An 18,564-nucleotide genomic window follows, 5' to 3' on the forward strand; every position below is an offset into this window, starting at 1 on the left:
AAAAGTCAACAAAGAACGTTATTTCATTTTTGGTTTTAAACGGCATGTTTGAAATGTTACTTAATTTTTAGAAAAAAGTTCTGTATAACTTATACATAATGTACATCCATGAGTAGTATATAGTATATAAAACTTGAAGAGTGAGATGGTCATTTGTGCATTTTTTTTAATTTCTTATATCTCATGTCTTTTGATTTAGTTAGAGAATGTTCAAATCTTATGTGTATGAGTTATTATAATCTCGAATGTTTGTGATTTATTAGAAAAGGAATAAAAAAATACTCGTCATTTTTCCCCTCAAATTAATTGAACTTATTTAATGCTCTACTCAGCTATCTCTTAAAATATCTACACATGATATTTTCTTTATAGATCTTATTCTGGCTTATTTCAATGAGTATTGATATATAATAAAAATTAGGTTATTATGATTGTGAATGTCTATCCTTCATCTTTTAGGCCCTCACTCATTTTTCTACAAATATATTGAAGATATAGTTGATGTTCTTAAACCCTCTTTTCCACTTCTAAATTTAATGGGTGTGTGTGTGTGTGTGTGTGAGAGAGAGAGAGAGAGAGAGAGAGAGAGAGAGAGAGAGAGAGAGAGAGAGAGAGAGAGAGATTACAAGCTTGAAAGGGGGTAAAAAGAAATAAAAACTGAAAACTTGATACCCTTTCTTTAAAATCCTGCATGGTCAAATTTAAAATTTAAAATTTTTCATTATTAATTTCTTAGGCCTCAATTTGGATTAAGGATTTCATTTGAAGAAAGTAAAATGAAGAAAAATAAGAATATTCATTTTCTATTATAGTTTTTCTCAACATTAAATGCTTTGAAAAAAAAAATTATTCTGATATGATTACATTTTTTAAAGAAAAAATTAGATGTTAATGATTTGTAAAATTAGAAGTTTATTTGTTTTGAAAAAATCTTATTTTCCTTCACTTTTCTTGATATCAAGCATGAAAAAGTGAATCCCTTCAAAATTCTCTTTTCTTTTCTTAGTGTATTCCAAACTAAATGCTGCCTTTGAAAGTATGGCTTTCAGATCTTAAATTTGGATTTGAGTGAATTTGGATAGATTTTAATACAACTTTGTTTAACTACAAATTCATTACTTCTCCAAATATTGGGTTAGTGTATTCCAAACTCCAAACAAGCCCAAACATTAAACTAAGAATTCTCTAACCATAATTAATTTGTTTGGTAAGCAAGAATGTAAGTTAATATCTTAAACTAAGAATTCTTACATATTAATGAATTCAAAATGAGATTTTGGCAAGCTAGGTGCTTCATGCATTTCATCCATTATTAATTTACTTTTATTATTGAAATCTTCTTTTTCACACAACATATACAGTGTGAACACAAACCATTCACAATAGACAAACCACATTTAACGGATGAAAACTGTTTTTACTCTGTTCTACGCAGTTTACGAAAGAAACATGATCACCGCCGCAGCAACAGCAACTCCCACAGCACCTTGAGCCAATAGTGTCCAGTTCTTTATGCCAACCATGTACCTGAAAGGAGGAGTAAACCCTAGCTCTGAAAGTTTCTTGTGTGACATTGCATAGTCGGTGAAGAACGCCTCTTCATCCTGCAATGTTCAATGGGAAAGGCAGCATTTCTCAGCTTTGTAAATGTTCAATCTCTTCCATGCATCCACTATTGCAGAACCAAAAAAAAAAAAAAAAAGTCTTCTTTTGTAAATAAACCATTATATAAAAATTTCTTGAGGGAAAAAATATTTGTCAAGAAGCAAGGGATTGTGTGAGGCATCATCTTCCAAGGTTAAAACATATGAGGAAGTAATCATCCAAGGTAAAAGACTTCAAGCATATGCACAAGCAGTGAAGATGACACCACTTCTTTTATGCTGTGGCCTCTAGAACTTCATCATTTGTCACGGTCGCCGCCCGTTTTCTTTTCTCTTATCTTCCCTATGTTTCTTTTTTACTTTATTTTCTCTTTTTCTGCTTAAGCTTCTCTACTTATCAGGAACACCTTTCATTGGGCAGGCTGTAAGGCTTGTTACTTTCAACTCCTTGCCAAGCAGAAACAGAACAAAAAAAAAGTGACATTTTCTCTGATAATGATTTCCATACAAATTGGATTCGCATCAAAATCGTGTTCAAAAAGCCATTTTAAGAAAGTAATCCATATGGGATGATGCTTAACAATTAATATCATCATCTATGTAATAAAAAGCATAAACACCATAAGACTTCAAAAGATAGACTTTAAAGTCATCATATTTGGACTAATATTTTGATAGAAAATCAATAAGGTCCCAATAAACAATAATACCTTTACATATTGCACAACATAGTGATAGAAATCAGGGTCCTGTATAAGGGCCTTGTCTGTGGGAAGTTGTAGCAGTCCCTCCCTATTTCCTTTCAGAAGCTCCCTGAAAGCATGCCATTCCAACGTCTGTATTAGTTAAATGTATCTCTACCAATATTTTAAGTCATCATGTTACATTCATTTCCACCAAACACACACACAGAAAAGCCTTACACAAAATATGAGTTGTCAAACTTCAAAGGTTCCTTTGTCCAAGGGCCATGAAAGCCCGATCTTTCCAGATGTGCCCTTCCCTGCAACACCAATACCACACAAAAATCACATGCACCTATATTCATATCTTACTGCAAGAATGAGTTGCATACCAACTCAGGAAGTTACCAGCGTATGAGCCCCAGAGAGTGCCACAATGTCCTTGTTTGACAGACCCATCCGATAAAATACGTCCCTTAAATGTGAAGCATCTGCACAAAATTGAACAGGAAATTGTGTAGGCGGCAAGCATTTCTTTTGGGAATAATTGACTTTCAGGTTCTAAATTGCAGGAACTTCTACAAATGTCATACACGCCCATATCATTGCAGAGAACAGCGTTAATATCTTCATATTCTCTCTTTACCTCCCTATGGAGAAGAGTTCTGGATCCTATCCTTCACTCATACTCATAAATAATGAAACAAAACAGGAACTGGGAACCAATACACTTGTGCCCCAAAAGAAAAAGGCCCTGATAAGACAAATAACTACACCAACATGATTAGCAGAAGCAAACCTTTCTTAGCATCTGGAAGGAGCCCTTCTTTTGGAGAATCCATTGAATCCTGGTTGAAAGATAATTACAGTTAAATAGAGAGATTAGATGGTCTAAGTAACTCCAATGAAAATTACCTTTCTACCAGGAACAAAATCAATAGTGGGGCCTCCAGTGACCTCAACTGCAACAACCCCACCAAGCTGAAATATAAAAAGTTAGTCCATAACTTTCAAATGCTTACTTACACACACACACATGCATACATACATATATCATACAAGATCCTCCTATAAACCAACAGATTCTTATGATTTTGACTCATTTTGACTGATTATCCATTTTCTTGAATTCTATCTAATAGAAACAGTCCTCCATCAACCGAAAAAGAAGGGGGGGGGGGGACACTGTTGGGAAAAACGATCGACGAGCAACAATCGCACAAGCAAAAAATTATGCAACACAAATATGAGACCAGATTTACGTGGTTCGGTCCACTGTGACCTACGTCCACGGGAGAGCTCAAATCCACTATAATTACCGGGAGATTTACACAAGGAGAAGGAGGAGGCTACTGCCCTCAACTCCTCTCTCTCTCTCACAAGGATTCACTCTGCCTCACACACAGCCCACTGCACGCACAACTCTCTACACGCTACATCTCACAACACAACACCACACAACTCTCACATATGCACCACCTCTCTACACTCACAGCTACACTGCTGCAGTTCACCACACATATTTACACACACATACATTACATATATATACACATGGGAGGGGGAAGAAATCAAGTAAGGCTACTGCAAATCAAAGAAGGTGGCTACAGATTTCAACAAAATCTGCAGAGGTTGGTGGCCGTCCATCTCTAGCTTCAACATTTTCAGCTGGGTGCGGCTGCCGACATACATACGAGCCACACATCTCCTAACAATCTCCACCTTGGCGAGTATCAACTCCCAAGTCCACAGTTCCACCTTGACACAAACTCGATCAATGCAAGTCTTCATAGCTTGGTTCAAACATCTGAACCATGCAAAGAGTACCACCTTCTTCATCAGCAAACCGAACTCGTCTGTTCGTTTCTGACGACGTGCCGCTATCATTATCCGAGGTCAAACCACTAACCACTGTGGTTCCCATTAACTGATATAGCCCACAAGACTCCTTCCCAATGAATATCTTTGAGTCGCGTTGTGTCACCTCCATAGCTCCACCTGCGACAGAGATTTGACAGCCCTTAGAATCCAATCGACTAAGGGAGATCAAATTTCTTCGCATCCTTGGTACGAAGCTTACGTCATCCAAAATACGGACCGCTCCAACAGGCGTCTTCAGCTTCACAGATCCGATCCCTCTGACATCGCATGAAGACCCATCACCGAGTGATACCGTACCATGAACTTCTTTGAAAGAATGGAAAAATTCTTTCTTAAAACAAACATGAACTGAACTCCCAGAGTCCAAAACCCATCCATCATCGTTTGGACTGCCATGAGCATTCATGTTCTTCTTCATCAATTTCTAGCACTCTCTGTTCATATGGCCGTGCCTTTCGCAGTATCGACACTGCACATTTCTTCGACTGATTTGTTGACGTGAGCTGCTCACCGTTACAAGGGCCTCGTCATTGGCATACCACGAGACATTCTCCAATACATTGACACCGTCTCGTGTCTTCTTTTCTTCTTCGTATTGTTTTCTATCTTCACAGTCCCTCTTGAAGTGCCCCTTTTTATCACACCAGTAACATACGACTTCACTCGTATCTCGTCCTCTTGATTTTGAACGCCATTCCTTACCTCCGAACTTTCGATCTTTGCTTCTTCCTTGTCTCTCACTGTTAGCTACCAAAGCTTGCTCATGAGACGTCACAATCGGCTTTCTTAACGTCTCAGAATCTTGAAGTCACATCATCCAACTTCAAGGTTCCTTCCCCACGAGCAATGCAATTACCAGACCATCAAAAGAAGCTGGTAGAGACGAAAAAAGTAGAATTGCCTTATCTTCTTCATCAATCTTTACGCCGAGGCTCAACAACTGGGTCAAAATCTTGTTATTATCATTTATGTGATCAAAAAGGTTGCTTCCCTCGTTCATTCGAAGTTGATACAGTTTTTTCTTCAGAAACAACTTATTGGTAAGGGATTTCGCCAGATACCTTTGCTCCAATTTCTTCCAGAGCTCCATTGGTGAGGTTTCGTCTAACACTGAATACTTAACTTCATTTGCCAGACACAATCGGATTGTGCTGACTGTCTTCATCTCTAATTCGGTCTAATCATCATCTTTGAAATCATCTGGCTTCTTCCCGATCAATGGCTTGATCAAGCCTTGATGAACCAAAATATCTTTCACCGTGCTCTGCCATAAACTGAAGTTGTTCCACCCATCGAACTTCTCCACCTCAAACTTCGAAGTGCCAATACCTGCCATTCTGTTCCGAATCTCAATAAACGGACACTGCCAATGGCTCCGGAACAGTTGAAAACCTTAGAAATGGTTCAAGCCACTCGAAAAACCGACCCGAAATGGCTCCGAAAAGCCCAGTCAAACTTCAGGTCAAATCGGACAAGAAAAGTCAACTATCCGTTAACTTTAACGGAATATTCCTCCGTTAACGGAATATCCCTGACGACGTTACGGCCACTAACGCCGTAACTGACACCGTCTGATGACGTGGCGCAGCGGTCCCCACCTGCTGACGTGTCACCCACCTCCTATGGGGCCCACTGCTGACATGGCACGGGATAACCTCCCTGTGGGGCCCACCGACTGAGGTGTCCCGTACCCACTTCTTGGGGCCCACCTGCTGACGTGGCTGTGCAGACTGCTGACGTGTCGCTGAGTCCCCTGATGACGTGGCCACTGACTATGCGGCTGACACAGCGCTAACGTGGTGTGCTGACTCGGCCTGACACCTGCTGACGCAGCGCTGACTCAACGCTTATGTGGCCGATGACGTTAGCGTCTTCAACCTCCGAATGAGCGCTGGATGTTTGCCGGCGCATGGGTGCGCGTGACGTTACTTCCCGATCACTTGGCGGCGGGTGAGAACGCGTGCGTGCTCGTGGCAACGCGATCTTTCCGTCTGAGGCGCGTGTGAGAGCGTGCAGCCTCGTCCGAGCTCCGTTTGAGCTCCGATTACCGCCGTCGGCTTCGTCTTGACGAGAGTAATTTTTTGGTGGCTTCAAAAACAAGTTTCGAGCTACTGGACAGAGGCTCAAACCTGGAAATTTTGTTTCGATCAGGCGATTTTGCTCCAACCTCGCTCTGATACCATTTGTTGGGAAAAATGATCGACGAGCAACAATCGCACAAGCAAAAAATTAACCAATACAAATGTGAGACCAGATTTACGTGGTTCAGTCCACTGTGACCTACGTCCACGGGAGAGCTCAAATCCACTATAATTATAGGGAGATTTACACAAGAAGGAGGAGGCTACTGCCCTCAACTCCTCTCTCTCTCTCACAAGGATTCACTCTGCCTCACACACAGCCCACTGCACGCACAACTCTCTACACTCTGCACCTCACAACACAGCACCACACAACTCTCACATACGCACCACCTCTCTGCACTCACAGCTACACTGCTGCAGTTTACCACACATATCCACACACACATACATTACATATATATACACATGGGAGGGGGAAGAAATCAAGTAAGGCTGCTGCAAATCAAAGAAGGTGGCTGCAGATTTCAACAAAATCTGCAGAGGTTGGTGGCCGTCCATCTCTAGCTTCAACATTTTCAGCTGGGTGCGGCTGCCGACATACATACGAACCACTCATCTCCTAACAATACTGGTCCATAGAGGGGCAAATAAACAGCACACAGAATTAAAAGGAAAACAAAAAAATTATCTTGGCGAAATAACTTCAATATCAAGCATTCCATTGTGAACTTGGTAGCATCCAACCCAAAACCAGTTGGCAATGGATGAAGCAGGCTCAAGGTTTCTATACTAGATTAATTTGTCTTTAGATTCCCACAGTGGGACATCGGTAAAAAAATGAAACCACCATGCTGTAGAACCCCATCTTCCGCAACTTAACTCTTAACTGCAATCCACACTAGCCTGAAAATCTGATCCTTCTTCAAACCACCAACCAGTGGTTTCTGCAGCAAATTCTTTCTGTAGTTCTTCCTCATGCCTATAGGCAGTCCTTTCTACAGTTCACAGTCCATTGCTTCACTATGGCAGCAATAGCCTTTTCCTCTTTCTGAGAAAACTTTCACCTGACTCCAGGTAGCTCTTACTATGACTCTTACAAATGATAGAGAACCAACTCAGATACCAACTGTTAAGAACCTAGTAGGCACCCAACTAATTTTTTTTTTTTTTCCTTAAAGTTTTTTCTTCTAATATCAACATCAACCATGAGTTTATCACATTATCACTGGTAGACGGTGCGAGTGCAAGACAACTCCTGCCATGACTGAAACAATGCAGCACTCCATATGAAGGCACATGATCTACTTAAAGCAGTATCTACAGATACCTATGCCATCCACAGAATTACCATATAGAAAAAAAACAAAATAAAAAAAGAGCTCCTCAACCACTACTAGTGTTGGTCAAGTTCTACCACGGTACTTCTTGGCTTCATGCTGTAATTTCTCCATTTTAATACTAAACAGGATTAAATAAATCTGAGACTGGTTGATCTTCAGCTATTAACAAACTCCAAGCAACTAACATATTATTTTAAAACGAATAATAGAAGCCTTCCAAAACTGTGATCACCTGGTAAAGGTCGGCATATGTAATTTGTGGATGTTTAGCCTTCACTTCTTCTGTAATTAAATTATTAAAAAAAAAATGTTAAAAGGTATCAAAACCAGAATTCTATTTTAAAAAATGAAAGACAAGAATATTTATTGACAGATAACATTGTCGAACAAAATTTGCATATATTCATCATTTCATTGTAATCAATTGTTACCTCATATTACGGAAGGCAACAATTGATTCAATGCAAGCATTTACACAATTAGATGAAATAAATGCATAAGAAAAGATTCTATATAATTAGGGCATATTTTGTTAACATGGGCCACATGGACGCTAGTTAAGATACAACTTTAAGAAATATTTATTGCATATAATGCAGCTGTTGATTTTGAATGATATGATTTACAATGCAATGAATGAAAATTATTTCTGAAAATTTAATGTTGATTCGTGCAGTGAAGGCACTTGGTAACAAGTCCCATATAACTAATTCCCAATTGCAAGATCACCCTGATAAAGAATAATACAGTATAGAACTTGCACATAGGAGGTCTCAGGTTCAAATTTTTGGAGGGATGGAAGGACCGGGATAGGAGATGGGCTACATCTTGATCTGTAACCCATCCAATTGAAAACCCCTCCCTCCTCCCACCCCACAAAAAAATAAAAAATTAAAAATAAATATAAAACATCATAAGGGAAATAATGAAGGGGAAGAAACTATGTGATGTAGGACAAGAATCAATGCAATCGATGGACCTTGATTGGAGGCTGATAAAGGACAATTGGATTGAGAAATTATTGGACTTAAGCCAATATATTTTGGATAATTAATTAGGCTTATGTTATTTTGAGGTTTGTTTGTAATTTGTGAATTTTAGGGTTTTTTTTTTTTTACAATTTTATGTATCATTAGTGGTATACCAATTCCACAGATTAAAAAGGATGCTGGGAAAGTTGCATTTAGTACTATGACAAATATTTATTAATAAAAAGGTTGTGTAGTTACTGAAGACAGAATAAGATACACAACTACCAAAAGAGCAAGCCTTAGATATACCAATTCCACAGATTAAAAGGCAAAAGCTCACCACAATAATCGATTGCAATTTTCAGACCCTTATTTGCACCATGCTCATATTCGTCCCTATTCCGAATTGAGCCATTAGGGCCTCCTCTCTTTGTTTTAGCATCGTAGGTACCTGCATCATGCCACCTGCAAAAATAATTTTGTTTAGCTTAGAGTCGTTGAGCACATTAAACATCCTCTTACTGAATCAACATATTCTATTTTAATTGTACCCGCCATTTAAAATAAAGATAAAAGGCCTAATATATGGGGTCACAATGGTACTCTTGTCCCCAATCCAACATCGATCGCAGAAGGAATATTTGGTGTCACATAATCTTAGGGAGGCGTACAACAACTAAGCAACCTGGTTTAAGCATTTTGGGCTAGTTGACCAACGCAACTTCTGGGCCAGGGTTTGGCCCAAATTATAATTGTTGGTTGTATGAATTCTTGTCCAACATTTGTAGTTTGCAGATTCAGGGAACAACATTCTTTAAACATGGCAGAAATCTTATAAAATTTTACCATAGCCATCAACTATGAAATTTTAAGTCTTATATATTATTAGGGCTTTTTTCAACCCATTCATCGATTAGCATTATGGCAGTATAAGGGTGCAATAGTCATGAATCAAATACTTCATCACCACATTGTCATATGCAGCTTATTGGTTTCCACCAAAAATTGGGAGAGCTACAGGGTGCAGTGCTGTCTTCTTGGCCTTGCTCTACTGGGCATCCATCGATGTTGAATCCTTGGAATTAAATTAACAAACTAATAAAAGCTCAATTAAGATAATTAGAAAACTAGAATTTGACTTCTCAAACTAAAACCAATTCAAGTCATTGTGAAGCAGAGCAATTTACGAGCCAGATTGACTCACGCGTACACCCCTCCCAGTAATTGCAAATGACGCACACATATGAAGCTACTCAAAGCCGAAAGGTAAAGAGTGATTACGCCAGTCGAAGCATGATGGGCGCGCATCCCTTGCTGGAGATGAGAGCGCGAAGGTCTCGACGGGCCCTCTCGATTTCCTTCCGATACTCTGCATTCACCACCGGAGCAGCCATTTCTATATATATGCCTGGATCGTCAAGAACTTGGAAAATTGATTTGGGGTTTCGTTTCAATTCAAATTTATAGGCTGGGAGAACGAATCAGAAAGAGGAAGGGTTGAGGATAGCGAAGAAAGGGATCGATTTGCTTCAGTTCGGATGCTACCAAATACGGGGGAAGAGAACAGAGCGCGGAAAAGGGATATTTGAACTTCTCGGCCATTCTTTGCTTCTAATATTTTTTAACATCCAATCTCATTGAAGTACTTTGTTTGGGACCCCATATGATCAGGGGCGGCTCTACCCTTAGGCCACTAAGGCACCCGCCTACGCCTCAAATTTTTTCAATTTTTGTTTAATACAATAATATATTTTTAGGGTCTCAAAATTTTTTTTAATTAAATAATATTAATATTATTTATAATACTCTATTCTCATAATTGACTTCCCAACTAACAAATAAATAAAATTATATTTTAAAATATAAAATAAATAATATTTAATTTTTTTTTTCAAGTCTTATACTTCTCAACTAATAATTTTATTGTATTTCAAATTATTTATTACTCCCATCTCTCTCTCTTAGTCTCTCTAAAATTTTTTTTTCATCTCTCACACTCTCTCGCTCTCATCTCTTGATCTTTCTATGATTTTTGCTCCAACTATTGTGTTCATCATCTTCGGGCATCCGATTCTCTGTAATTTTCTTCAACTCTAATTTTGATTTCAATGTTTGTATATTATTTTTCTATTATTTTCACTCTGAATCTTTTTTTTTTTTTCTATTTTTTCTTAGATTTTGGAAGCTTTGAGGTTAGAGCGCTGTATCCGGCAAGAATCCGATATCTCTAAAGTCTCGCTTGCCGATCGATTTGCAATAATAATAATAATCAGGTTATATTGTTTCAATCTACTATTTCTATAGATTTGTTAAATTTATTTTTATTTGTTTACATAATTTGTCAATTTATAGTATTAATTTTGAAATTTAACTATGTCAACAAGAAAATATGAATCTGGATATGAAAAACGAAAAAAAAAAAAAGATAATTAGTGTCATCTCAAAAGGGAGCTCTTGATAAATTTATTTTTAGTTCTAAGCAAAATATAAATGAACAAGATGAAAATCCTCCAAGAAACGAGCAATCAATTCCAGAGATGGAATTAGAATCTAATATAATAATAATAATAATAATAATAATAATAATAATAATAGTGATAAAGATAACATTGATATACAAGAAATGTTGACTAATGATATTTCTTTTAAAAGACATTTTAACAATATAGAAGAAAAATAAATAAATATTGATGATAATATTTATGATCCAAAATATTGGGAAAATATAGATACCAAATTACGAAATTTATTAGTTGAAAAAGGTCCTATTAGGGATAATGATTTAATTTTTCCAAAAGATGAAAATTCAAGACATTTTTCAAATATATATTATATTCGAAAATTATCAAATGGAGAGAAACATGATAGAAAATGGCTTATATATTCTAAAGATTTAGATAGAGTATTTTGTTTTTATTGTAAGTTATTTGACCAAAAATTAAATAACCAACAACTAACTAATGAAGGGTGTAAAGATTGGAAAAATCTTAATACCAAACTTAAAAGTCACGAAATTAGTGAAGAACATATTTTCAATATGAGTAAATGGGCTAATTTAGAGTTAAGATTGTTAAAAAATACAACAATTGATAAAAATATAGAAGAACAAATTAACAAAGAAAAAGAACACTGGAAAAAAGTATTATTGAGAATTATTTCTATTGTGAAAACTCTTGCTAAAAATAATTTGGCATTTCGTGGGAAAAATGAACGAATTTATCAAGAGAATAATGGAATTTTTTTAAGTTTAATTGAAATGATTGCAGAATTTGATCCAATGATGAAAGAACATATTCGACGTTTTCAACATGGTGAAATTCATAATCATTATCTTGGTCATAATATGCAAAATGAATTGATAAATTTATTAACTTTTAATATTAAAAAGAAAATTATGAAGCAAATCAATGAAACAAAATATTATTCAATCATACTCGATTGCACTCCAGATGTAAGTCATCAAGAACAAATGTCTTTAATAATACGATATTTGAATCTTTCTATAAGTCCAATTAAAATAGAAAAATATTTTATAAAATTTCTAAAAGTAGATGATACGTTAGGAGAAGGACTCTTTAATGAATTTATAAATGTCATACAAAAATTTGAACTTGATATTGAGAATATAAGAGGGCAAGGATATGATAATGGATCTAATATGAAAGGAAAACAACAAGGTGTACAAAAGAGACTATTAGATATAAATTCTAAAGCATTTTATACTCCGTGTGGTTGTCACAGTCTTAATCTAGTACTTTGTGATATGGCTAATTGTTGTTTTAAAGCTATAACTTTTTTTGGAGTAGTACAACGAATATATACATTATTTTCTTCTTCTACGAAATGATGGAAAATTTTAACTGAATATGTACCAAATTTAACTGTAAAATCATTATCACAAACACGTTGGGAAAGTCGAATAGAAAGTGTTAAGGCAATAAGGTTTCAAACTTCTCAAATTAGAGATGCTTTGCTTCAATTAGAAAAAACTAGTGATGATCTAAAAACAAAGAGTGAATCTTATTGTATAGCAACTTATGAAATGGAAAATTTTGAATTCTTACTAGGAATGATTATTTGGTATGACATATTATTTGCTGTTAATTGTGTTAGTAAAAATTTACAATCAAAAGATATGTGTATTGATGTCGCCATTAATCAATTAAAAGGTCTTATTGTTTTTCTAAAAAATTATAGGGAGAATGGATTTATATTTTCTATGATTTCAACAAAAGAGATTGCACTTGAAATGAATATCGAACCCATATTTCGTAAAAAACGTGTAATTAATAGGAAAAAACAATTTGATGAGAATGCTAATGATGATACAACACACTCAGCTGAAGAATCTTTTAGGATTAATTTTTTCTTATACATAATAGATCAAGCTATTATTTCATTTGAGAGTAGATTTGAACAATTTCAAACATATGAGAATATTTTTGGTTTTTTATATGATTTAAAAATATTAAAATCATTAGATGAGAATAATTTGAAACAAAAATGTTTGACACTTGAGAATATTTTAAAATGTGGAACACATTCAGATATTAATGGTTTTGATTTATTTTCAGAATTGATAATTTTAAAAGAAAGTTTGAAAGAAACGAGTACACCAATTGAAACATTGAACTTTATAAAAAAGGTAGATTGTTTTCCAAATACATTTATTACTTATAGAATTTTATTAACGATACCTGTGACAGTAGCTTCTGCAGAAAGAAGTTTTTCAAAACTTAAACTTATAAAAAATTATTTGCGATCAACTATGTCACAAGAAAGATTAAATGGATTGGCTATGTTATCAATAGAAAAAGAAATACTTGAAAATCTTAAATATAAAACTTTAATTAGTGATTTTGCATCTCAAAAAGTTAGAAAAATTAATTTTAAATAAAATTAAAAATTAAAAAAAATATTAAGGGTCTTTGATTAAATCATTCGCCTAGGGCCCCATATTGTGAAGAGTTGGCCCTGCATGATAGGATCCCAAGTGGCTCTCAAACCAAATATAACAGCCTATCAACTGAATTACCAGTCTTACAATTTTGTTTTATAAAAGGCATAATAGAATCAAATCCATAGAAATTTGTTTGGAATCATTTATACCTAAACATTTAAAAATATGAATAATGAAAATCATTTTATGAATAAAAGTACTTTTAATTATCTTTTAAAAGATAAAAATTCCTATGAATTAATTGTTATATCATATATACCCGATTCTTTTAAAAGAAAACTTATGGGTTCATTTAGTTCTAAAAAAATACTCTTTACTTTTCATATTAATTGTTGACTCTATGAGTCATATCTCGTTTTCATAATGACAAATCACTTTGCGTTTTACTTGTGCTCTAAGCTTTTGGATAGAATTATTTGTAGCACGCACGGATGGTAAAGATATAGTAGATGTCATAAGAAACTAAATGCTCACATCACATAATAGCACTTGAAGAGTAAAAGGAATAAAGATGTTGTGAATAATGATCGAATAAATGATGCACAGAAATGCAACCAGCAAATCAATCACAACCAGTAAACAAGAAATAACAAGCACAATAACAAGATTTACATGGTTCAACAAAACATGCATCCACAGAAGCAATGACACAAGAATTTTACTAAGGAAATATCAAAGTACACAATACACTTCCCAAATGATCACTCTATCTATCAATACATGCCTAGAATGACATATATAACAGTCTCTGGGAGGTTTCTCTTCAATTACCCAACCATCCCAATGTTCAAATTCAAAATTCAAAAAACTGCTCACAGCCTAGAAACACTCATCGACGAGAACACGGGATTCGTCGACAAGGCAAAGAAGAACACTTGTCGACTAGTCTAGCCACTCATCAATGATCCTTTAAATCTGCTCTCAGTATCTCAGAAAACTCTGAGTTTTTCTTGCTCTCAAGATCTTCTCGTTGACAAGGACAGGGCACTCGTGGACGAGTCCCTACTATTGCTTACCAAGAACACATCCATATGTTTTTCCTCCCTTTGTTTATAAACTCATAAAGTATAAGAGTCACATCATAAACAACAATCTCCACTTTGACAATTATACGCCCCTTAGGAGAACCCGAAAAACATATCTGACTACTCCACCTTGAACTTGGAACGCTCGGTTGGGTATGTCTTCCTTTTATCACTTGGAGACATGGAGTAAGTCCAAGCAATGTTTGAACTTTTCAGAAGTAATCGATTTCATCACATATCCGCTGCATTTTTAGAAGTATGAATCTTCTCCATTACAAGTTCACCTGAAGTGATAAACTCTCAAATCCTGTGAAACCTCACATCAATATGTTTAGTTCTAGCATGGTATACCTGATTCTTTGTCAAGTAAATGGCACTCTGACTATCACAATGTAGCTCCACTCCATCTTGTTGTAATCCTAACTCTTTGACCAAATCGGTAAGTCATAAGTCTTCCTTTGCAGCTTCGGTAACTACCATATCTCGTTTTGATTATGAAAAATACTCTGATATTTAATTTTAAATGAGTTTGTGTGCAGGACTAATCAGAAGTATCTTATGGTGCACGTACATGGGCTTGAAGAAGACAAAAAACCTAAAGATTGTTCTATGTTGTAATTTATATTTATCATTTTGGGTCTATAATATTTAAGTAGGAATGGCCTGTAATAATTGGTGCATATCATGCATGTAGAACTACAAAGCTCAAAGACCATAGAACGACTTTAGGTCCCTACACATCAAGGCCATAGATGGACCTTAGGGAACACCCTTCGGTCGACTGACACCGGATTTTTTCAGTGCCCTAAAGAAGGCTTAGAAATTACCTTAGGACACACACTTATGCATTTACATGTTTGGTCATTTGACTAGGGTGTTTGCACAATTTGAAAAGAACTGAAATGTATAAACATTACATGTTCGGTCGACCGAACTCCCATGTACAAAATGTTCCCGGTCGACCGAACTCACTTAGTTCATTTGACCCCGGTCGATCAAACCTTATCCAAGTCAACTTTTTGACCTTCTGGTCGACCGTGCCCAAAATACATTGCCACACCCTGGTCGATCGAGTTCCCACGTGTGGGGACTCAATAGTATTGTTGACCAACAGAGTTAGTTCAAAATGTCCCTGGTCGACTGAACCTCACAAAAAGGGAAAAATCGCCCTCAAACTTACAAGTCTGGTCAACTGAACTCATAGTTCATTTAATACTCGATCGATCGAACTTCAAGCACTTCGATCAACTGAACTCATCTTGGTCGACCGGTGCTCTCAGGTTGCCCCATGTTTTTTACCGCAATTAATATTTTCAAAAAGAGTTAATTTATTTAAATAATATTAAAACTTTTATAATTATTCCATTTGTGTCCTTAACGGTCATATTTTTGGGGATGTCTATATATACTCCCTCATTTGGAATAATTAGCATGAGATTAGCAATACAATTAGTGAAAAATCTTCTCAATCTCAAAATCCTATTTTCGCCTATTCCACTCCATATACTCTCAAACCTTCATTCCCTTGATACATCCTATCCTTGTGAGAGTGTTATAATGTGTTATTGATTAATATAGTTTGCCCATACTCCCATTTGCTTGGTTGTTTATTTGTTATTGATTTTGGGGAGTTAAGCGAAGAGTTATCCCACAGATTTTACTTGATAAATCTTGTGCTGGGAAAAACTCATTAGCTTGAGGATCTTAGCATTGTCATTACAAGATTCCTTAAACTTTATTTGCTTTGTGTGTGCAAAATATTTTACAAAGTTAGATTTCAAACAACTCTTGCGCTAAATTCATTTTGAGAAATTATTTTTGAGTTCATTTGAATAAATATTGCTAGCATCTTTGAAACACTAAGCTGATATTGAGATTTCATATACTTTGCTTTCAAAGATAAGCTTGCTTGAACACTCTTGTGCTTGATTAGATAAAATCATTATATTGAGTGTATATTGCACACATACACCAATGAGCTTACAGTTCCTACATGTTTGGTGTGAATTGATTATTACTTGCGTGTATTGGGTACATATTTGTTTTACATGAAAGCACAATCATTGTACCATTTGATTGAGTGAATATTGTTGTATTTTCAGGCATGCCCTGAGGGGGCAGTAATCCAGCTCGGTAAGAATTGTGTAAAGGTTGAGGTCAGCCCTGTGTTAATTAACCTGTTTGTAAAGGTTGAGGTCAGCCTTGTACTAATTGACCTGGTTGTTTAGGTGCCGCTCCACCCGTTAAGTGAGCCTATAGTGATAATCCTTGTGCTTGTTAGCCAAAGCGGGGACGTGGGCAATTCGGCTGAACCTCAATAACATTTCTGGATGTCGTCTCCTTTACTGCTTTATTGTGTATGCTTGGTTAAATTTCTATTGCAGTTTAAATTTCGTTGTATATTTACATTGATTTATTTTCATGCACTAGATTGACCATAGGCTTGTGTAATACTGTTGTTAGTGGATTGACCTAGGGGATAAAATTTTTAAATACCAATTCACCCCCCCCCCCTCTTGGGATTGCATCAAAGCTAACACATATATTCCTCCTCATTCATGGACAACTCTACTAGAAATTAAACCATGGATCTCCAACATATAGGTCCTTCTACAAGGGTAATGACATAACCCCTTGTAGACCTTCTGTCATCCATATCTCCTGTATAGTCAACATCAACAAACCCCTTAACTGAAAGACAACCCTATTGCTTGCCGAACATAATGTCATATTCTGATGTACCCCGTACGTATCTAAAAATCCATTTGACGGCTACCCAATGATGTCTTCCTGGATTAAAGAGAAACTTACTCATCACGCTCACAACATGTGTCAAATCTAGCCTCGTACAAACCATGTCATACATTAAACTCCCCACAACACTAACATAGGGGACCTTTGACATGTCCCAGATTTCCTCATCCAAACTTGGGTAATCTGCAATAGACAATTTAAAGTGACTTGTTAGAGGTGTATACATCAGTTTTGCATCAGTCATGCTAAACCTCTCCAATACCTTATGCACATAACCACCTTGAGATAGAAATAACATCCCTGCAATTATTTCCTAGCAAATCTCCATCCTAATTATTTTCTTGGTTGAACCAAGATCCTTCATGTCAAATTCCTATGCAACAATTTCTTTAACTGATTCACCTCAGTTAAATCTTTTGCAGCTATCAACATGTCATCGACGTACAATAACAAGAAAATATGAGAACCATCATCAAGTTTGTTCACATATATGTAGCAGTCATACGCACACCTTTTGTAGCCAATCTTGATCATGTAGGAATCAAATCTTTTATATCATTGCCTTGGAGACTATTCAACCTGTAGAGAGATTTCTTCAACTTACAAATTAAGTTTTCTTTCCTTGGTTCACTGAATCCCTCCAACTGTACCATATAGATCTGTTCCTCCAAGTCACCGTGAAAAAACGTCATCTTCACATCTATTTGTTCCAAATGAAGATCATAATGGGCTACCCACCCCTAACATAATCCTGATAGAAGTATGTCGAACCATAGGTGAAAAGATCTCATCATAGTCTATCCCCTTCTTTTGTGAGTATCATTTTGTCACCAACCATGCCTTGAATTTCTCTCTTTCCTTTTCTGAAATTGCAGCCTTCTTCCTATATGCCCATTTGCAACCTATCAGTCTCTTCCCATTTGGAAGCTCCACCAAATCTCAAGTTTGATTTTTTTTTTTTTTTGTAATGATTCCATCTCTTCAATCATTACACCCATCCATCTACGTTTCTCCTTGTCGTGCACTGCCTCTTGAAATGTAGTTGGATCATTACAAATCGTAAGAAAAGCATAAGACACTAACTCTTCAAATTCATACCTTGGTGGAGGTCTGATAGTACGTCTTGATCTTCGTATAGGAAGTTTGTCAACTTGCTAGTTTCCCGAGCTAAAGCTTCCTGCAACCATAGGACCATGATCATTTCTGTTGCCCTGAGCTTCCAACTCCACCTGCACAACATGTTCGTCACTACTCGAGCTTTC

At 36.1% G+C, this 18,564-nt stretch overlaps 1 protein-coding gene across 1 annotated transcript; it reads right to left on the bottom strand.

Annotated features, from left to right (window-relative positions):
• Positions 1-1,300: 1,300 nt before the first annotated feature.
• On the bottom strand, positions 1,301-10,225 carry LOC131155806 (L-ascorbate peroxidase 3-like). Its single transcript, XM_058109231.1, has 9 exons — positions 9,845-10,225; positions 8,904-9,028; positions 7,825-7,874; positions 3,203-3,268; positions 3,087-3,135; positions 2,696-2,778; positions 2,528-2,607; positions 2,315-2,417; positions 1,301-1,604 (listed from the first exon to the last, which is right to left on the bottom strand). The coding sequence occupies exons 1-9, from the start codon at positions 9,955-9,957 to the stop codon at positions 1,437-1,439; spliced, it is 837 nt and encodes a 278-aa protein (XP_057965214.1). The 5' UTR covers positions 9,958-10,225; the 3' UTR covers positions 1,301-1,436.
• Positions 10,226-18,564: the final 8,339 nt, after the last annotated feature.

This window comes from Malania oleifera, chromosome 1, assembly GCF_029873635.1.
Source record: "Malania oleifera isolate guangnan ecotype guangnan chromosome 1, ASM2987363v1, whole genome shotgun sequence".
Taxonomy (NCBI): domain Eukaryota; kingdom Viridiplantae; phylum Streptophyta; class Magnoliopsida; order Santalales; family Ximeniaceae; genus Malania; species Malania oleifera.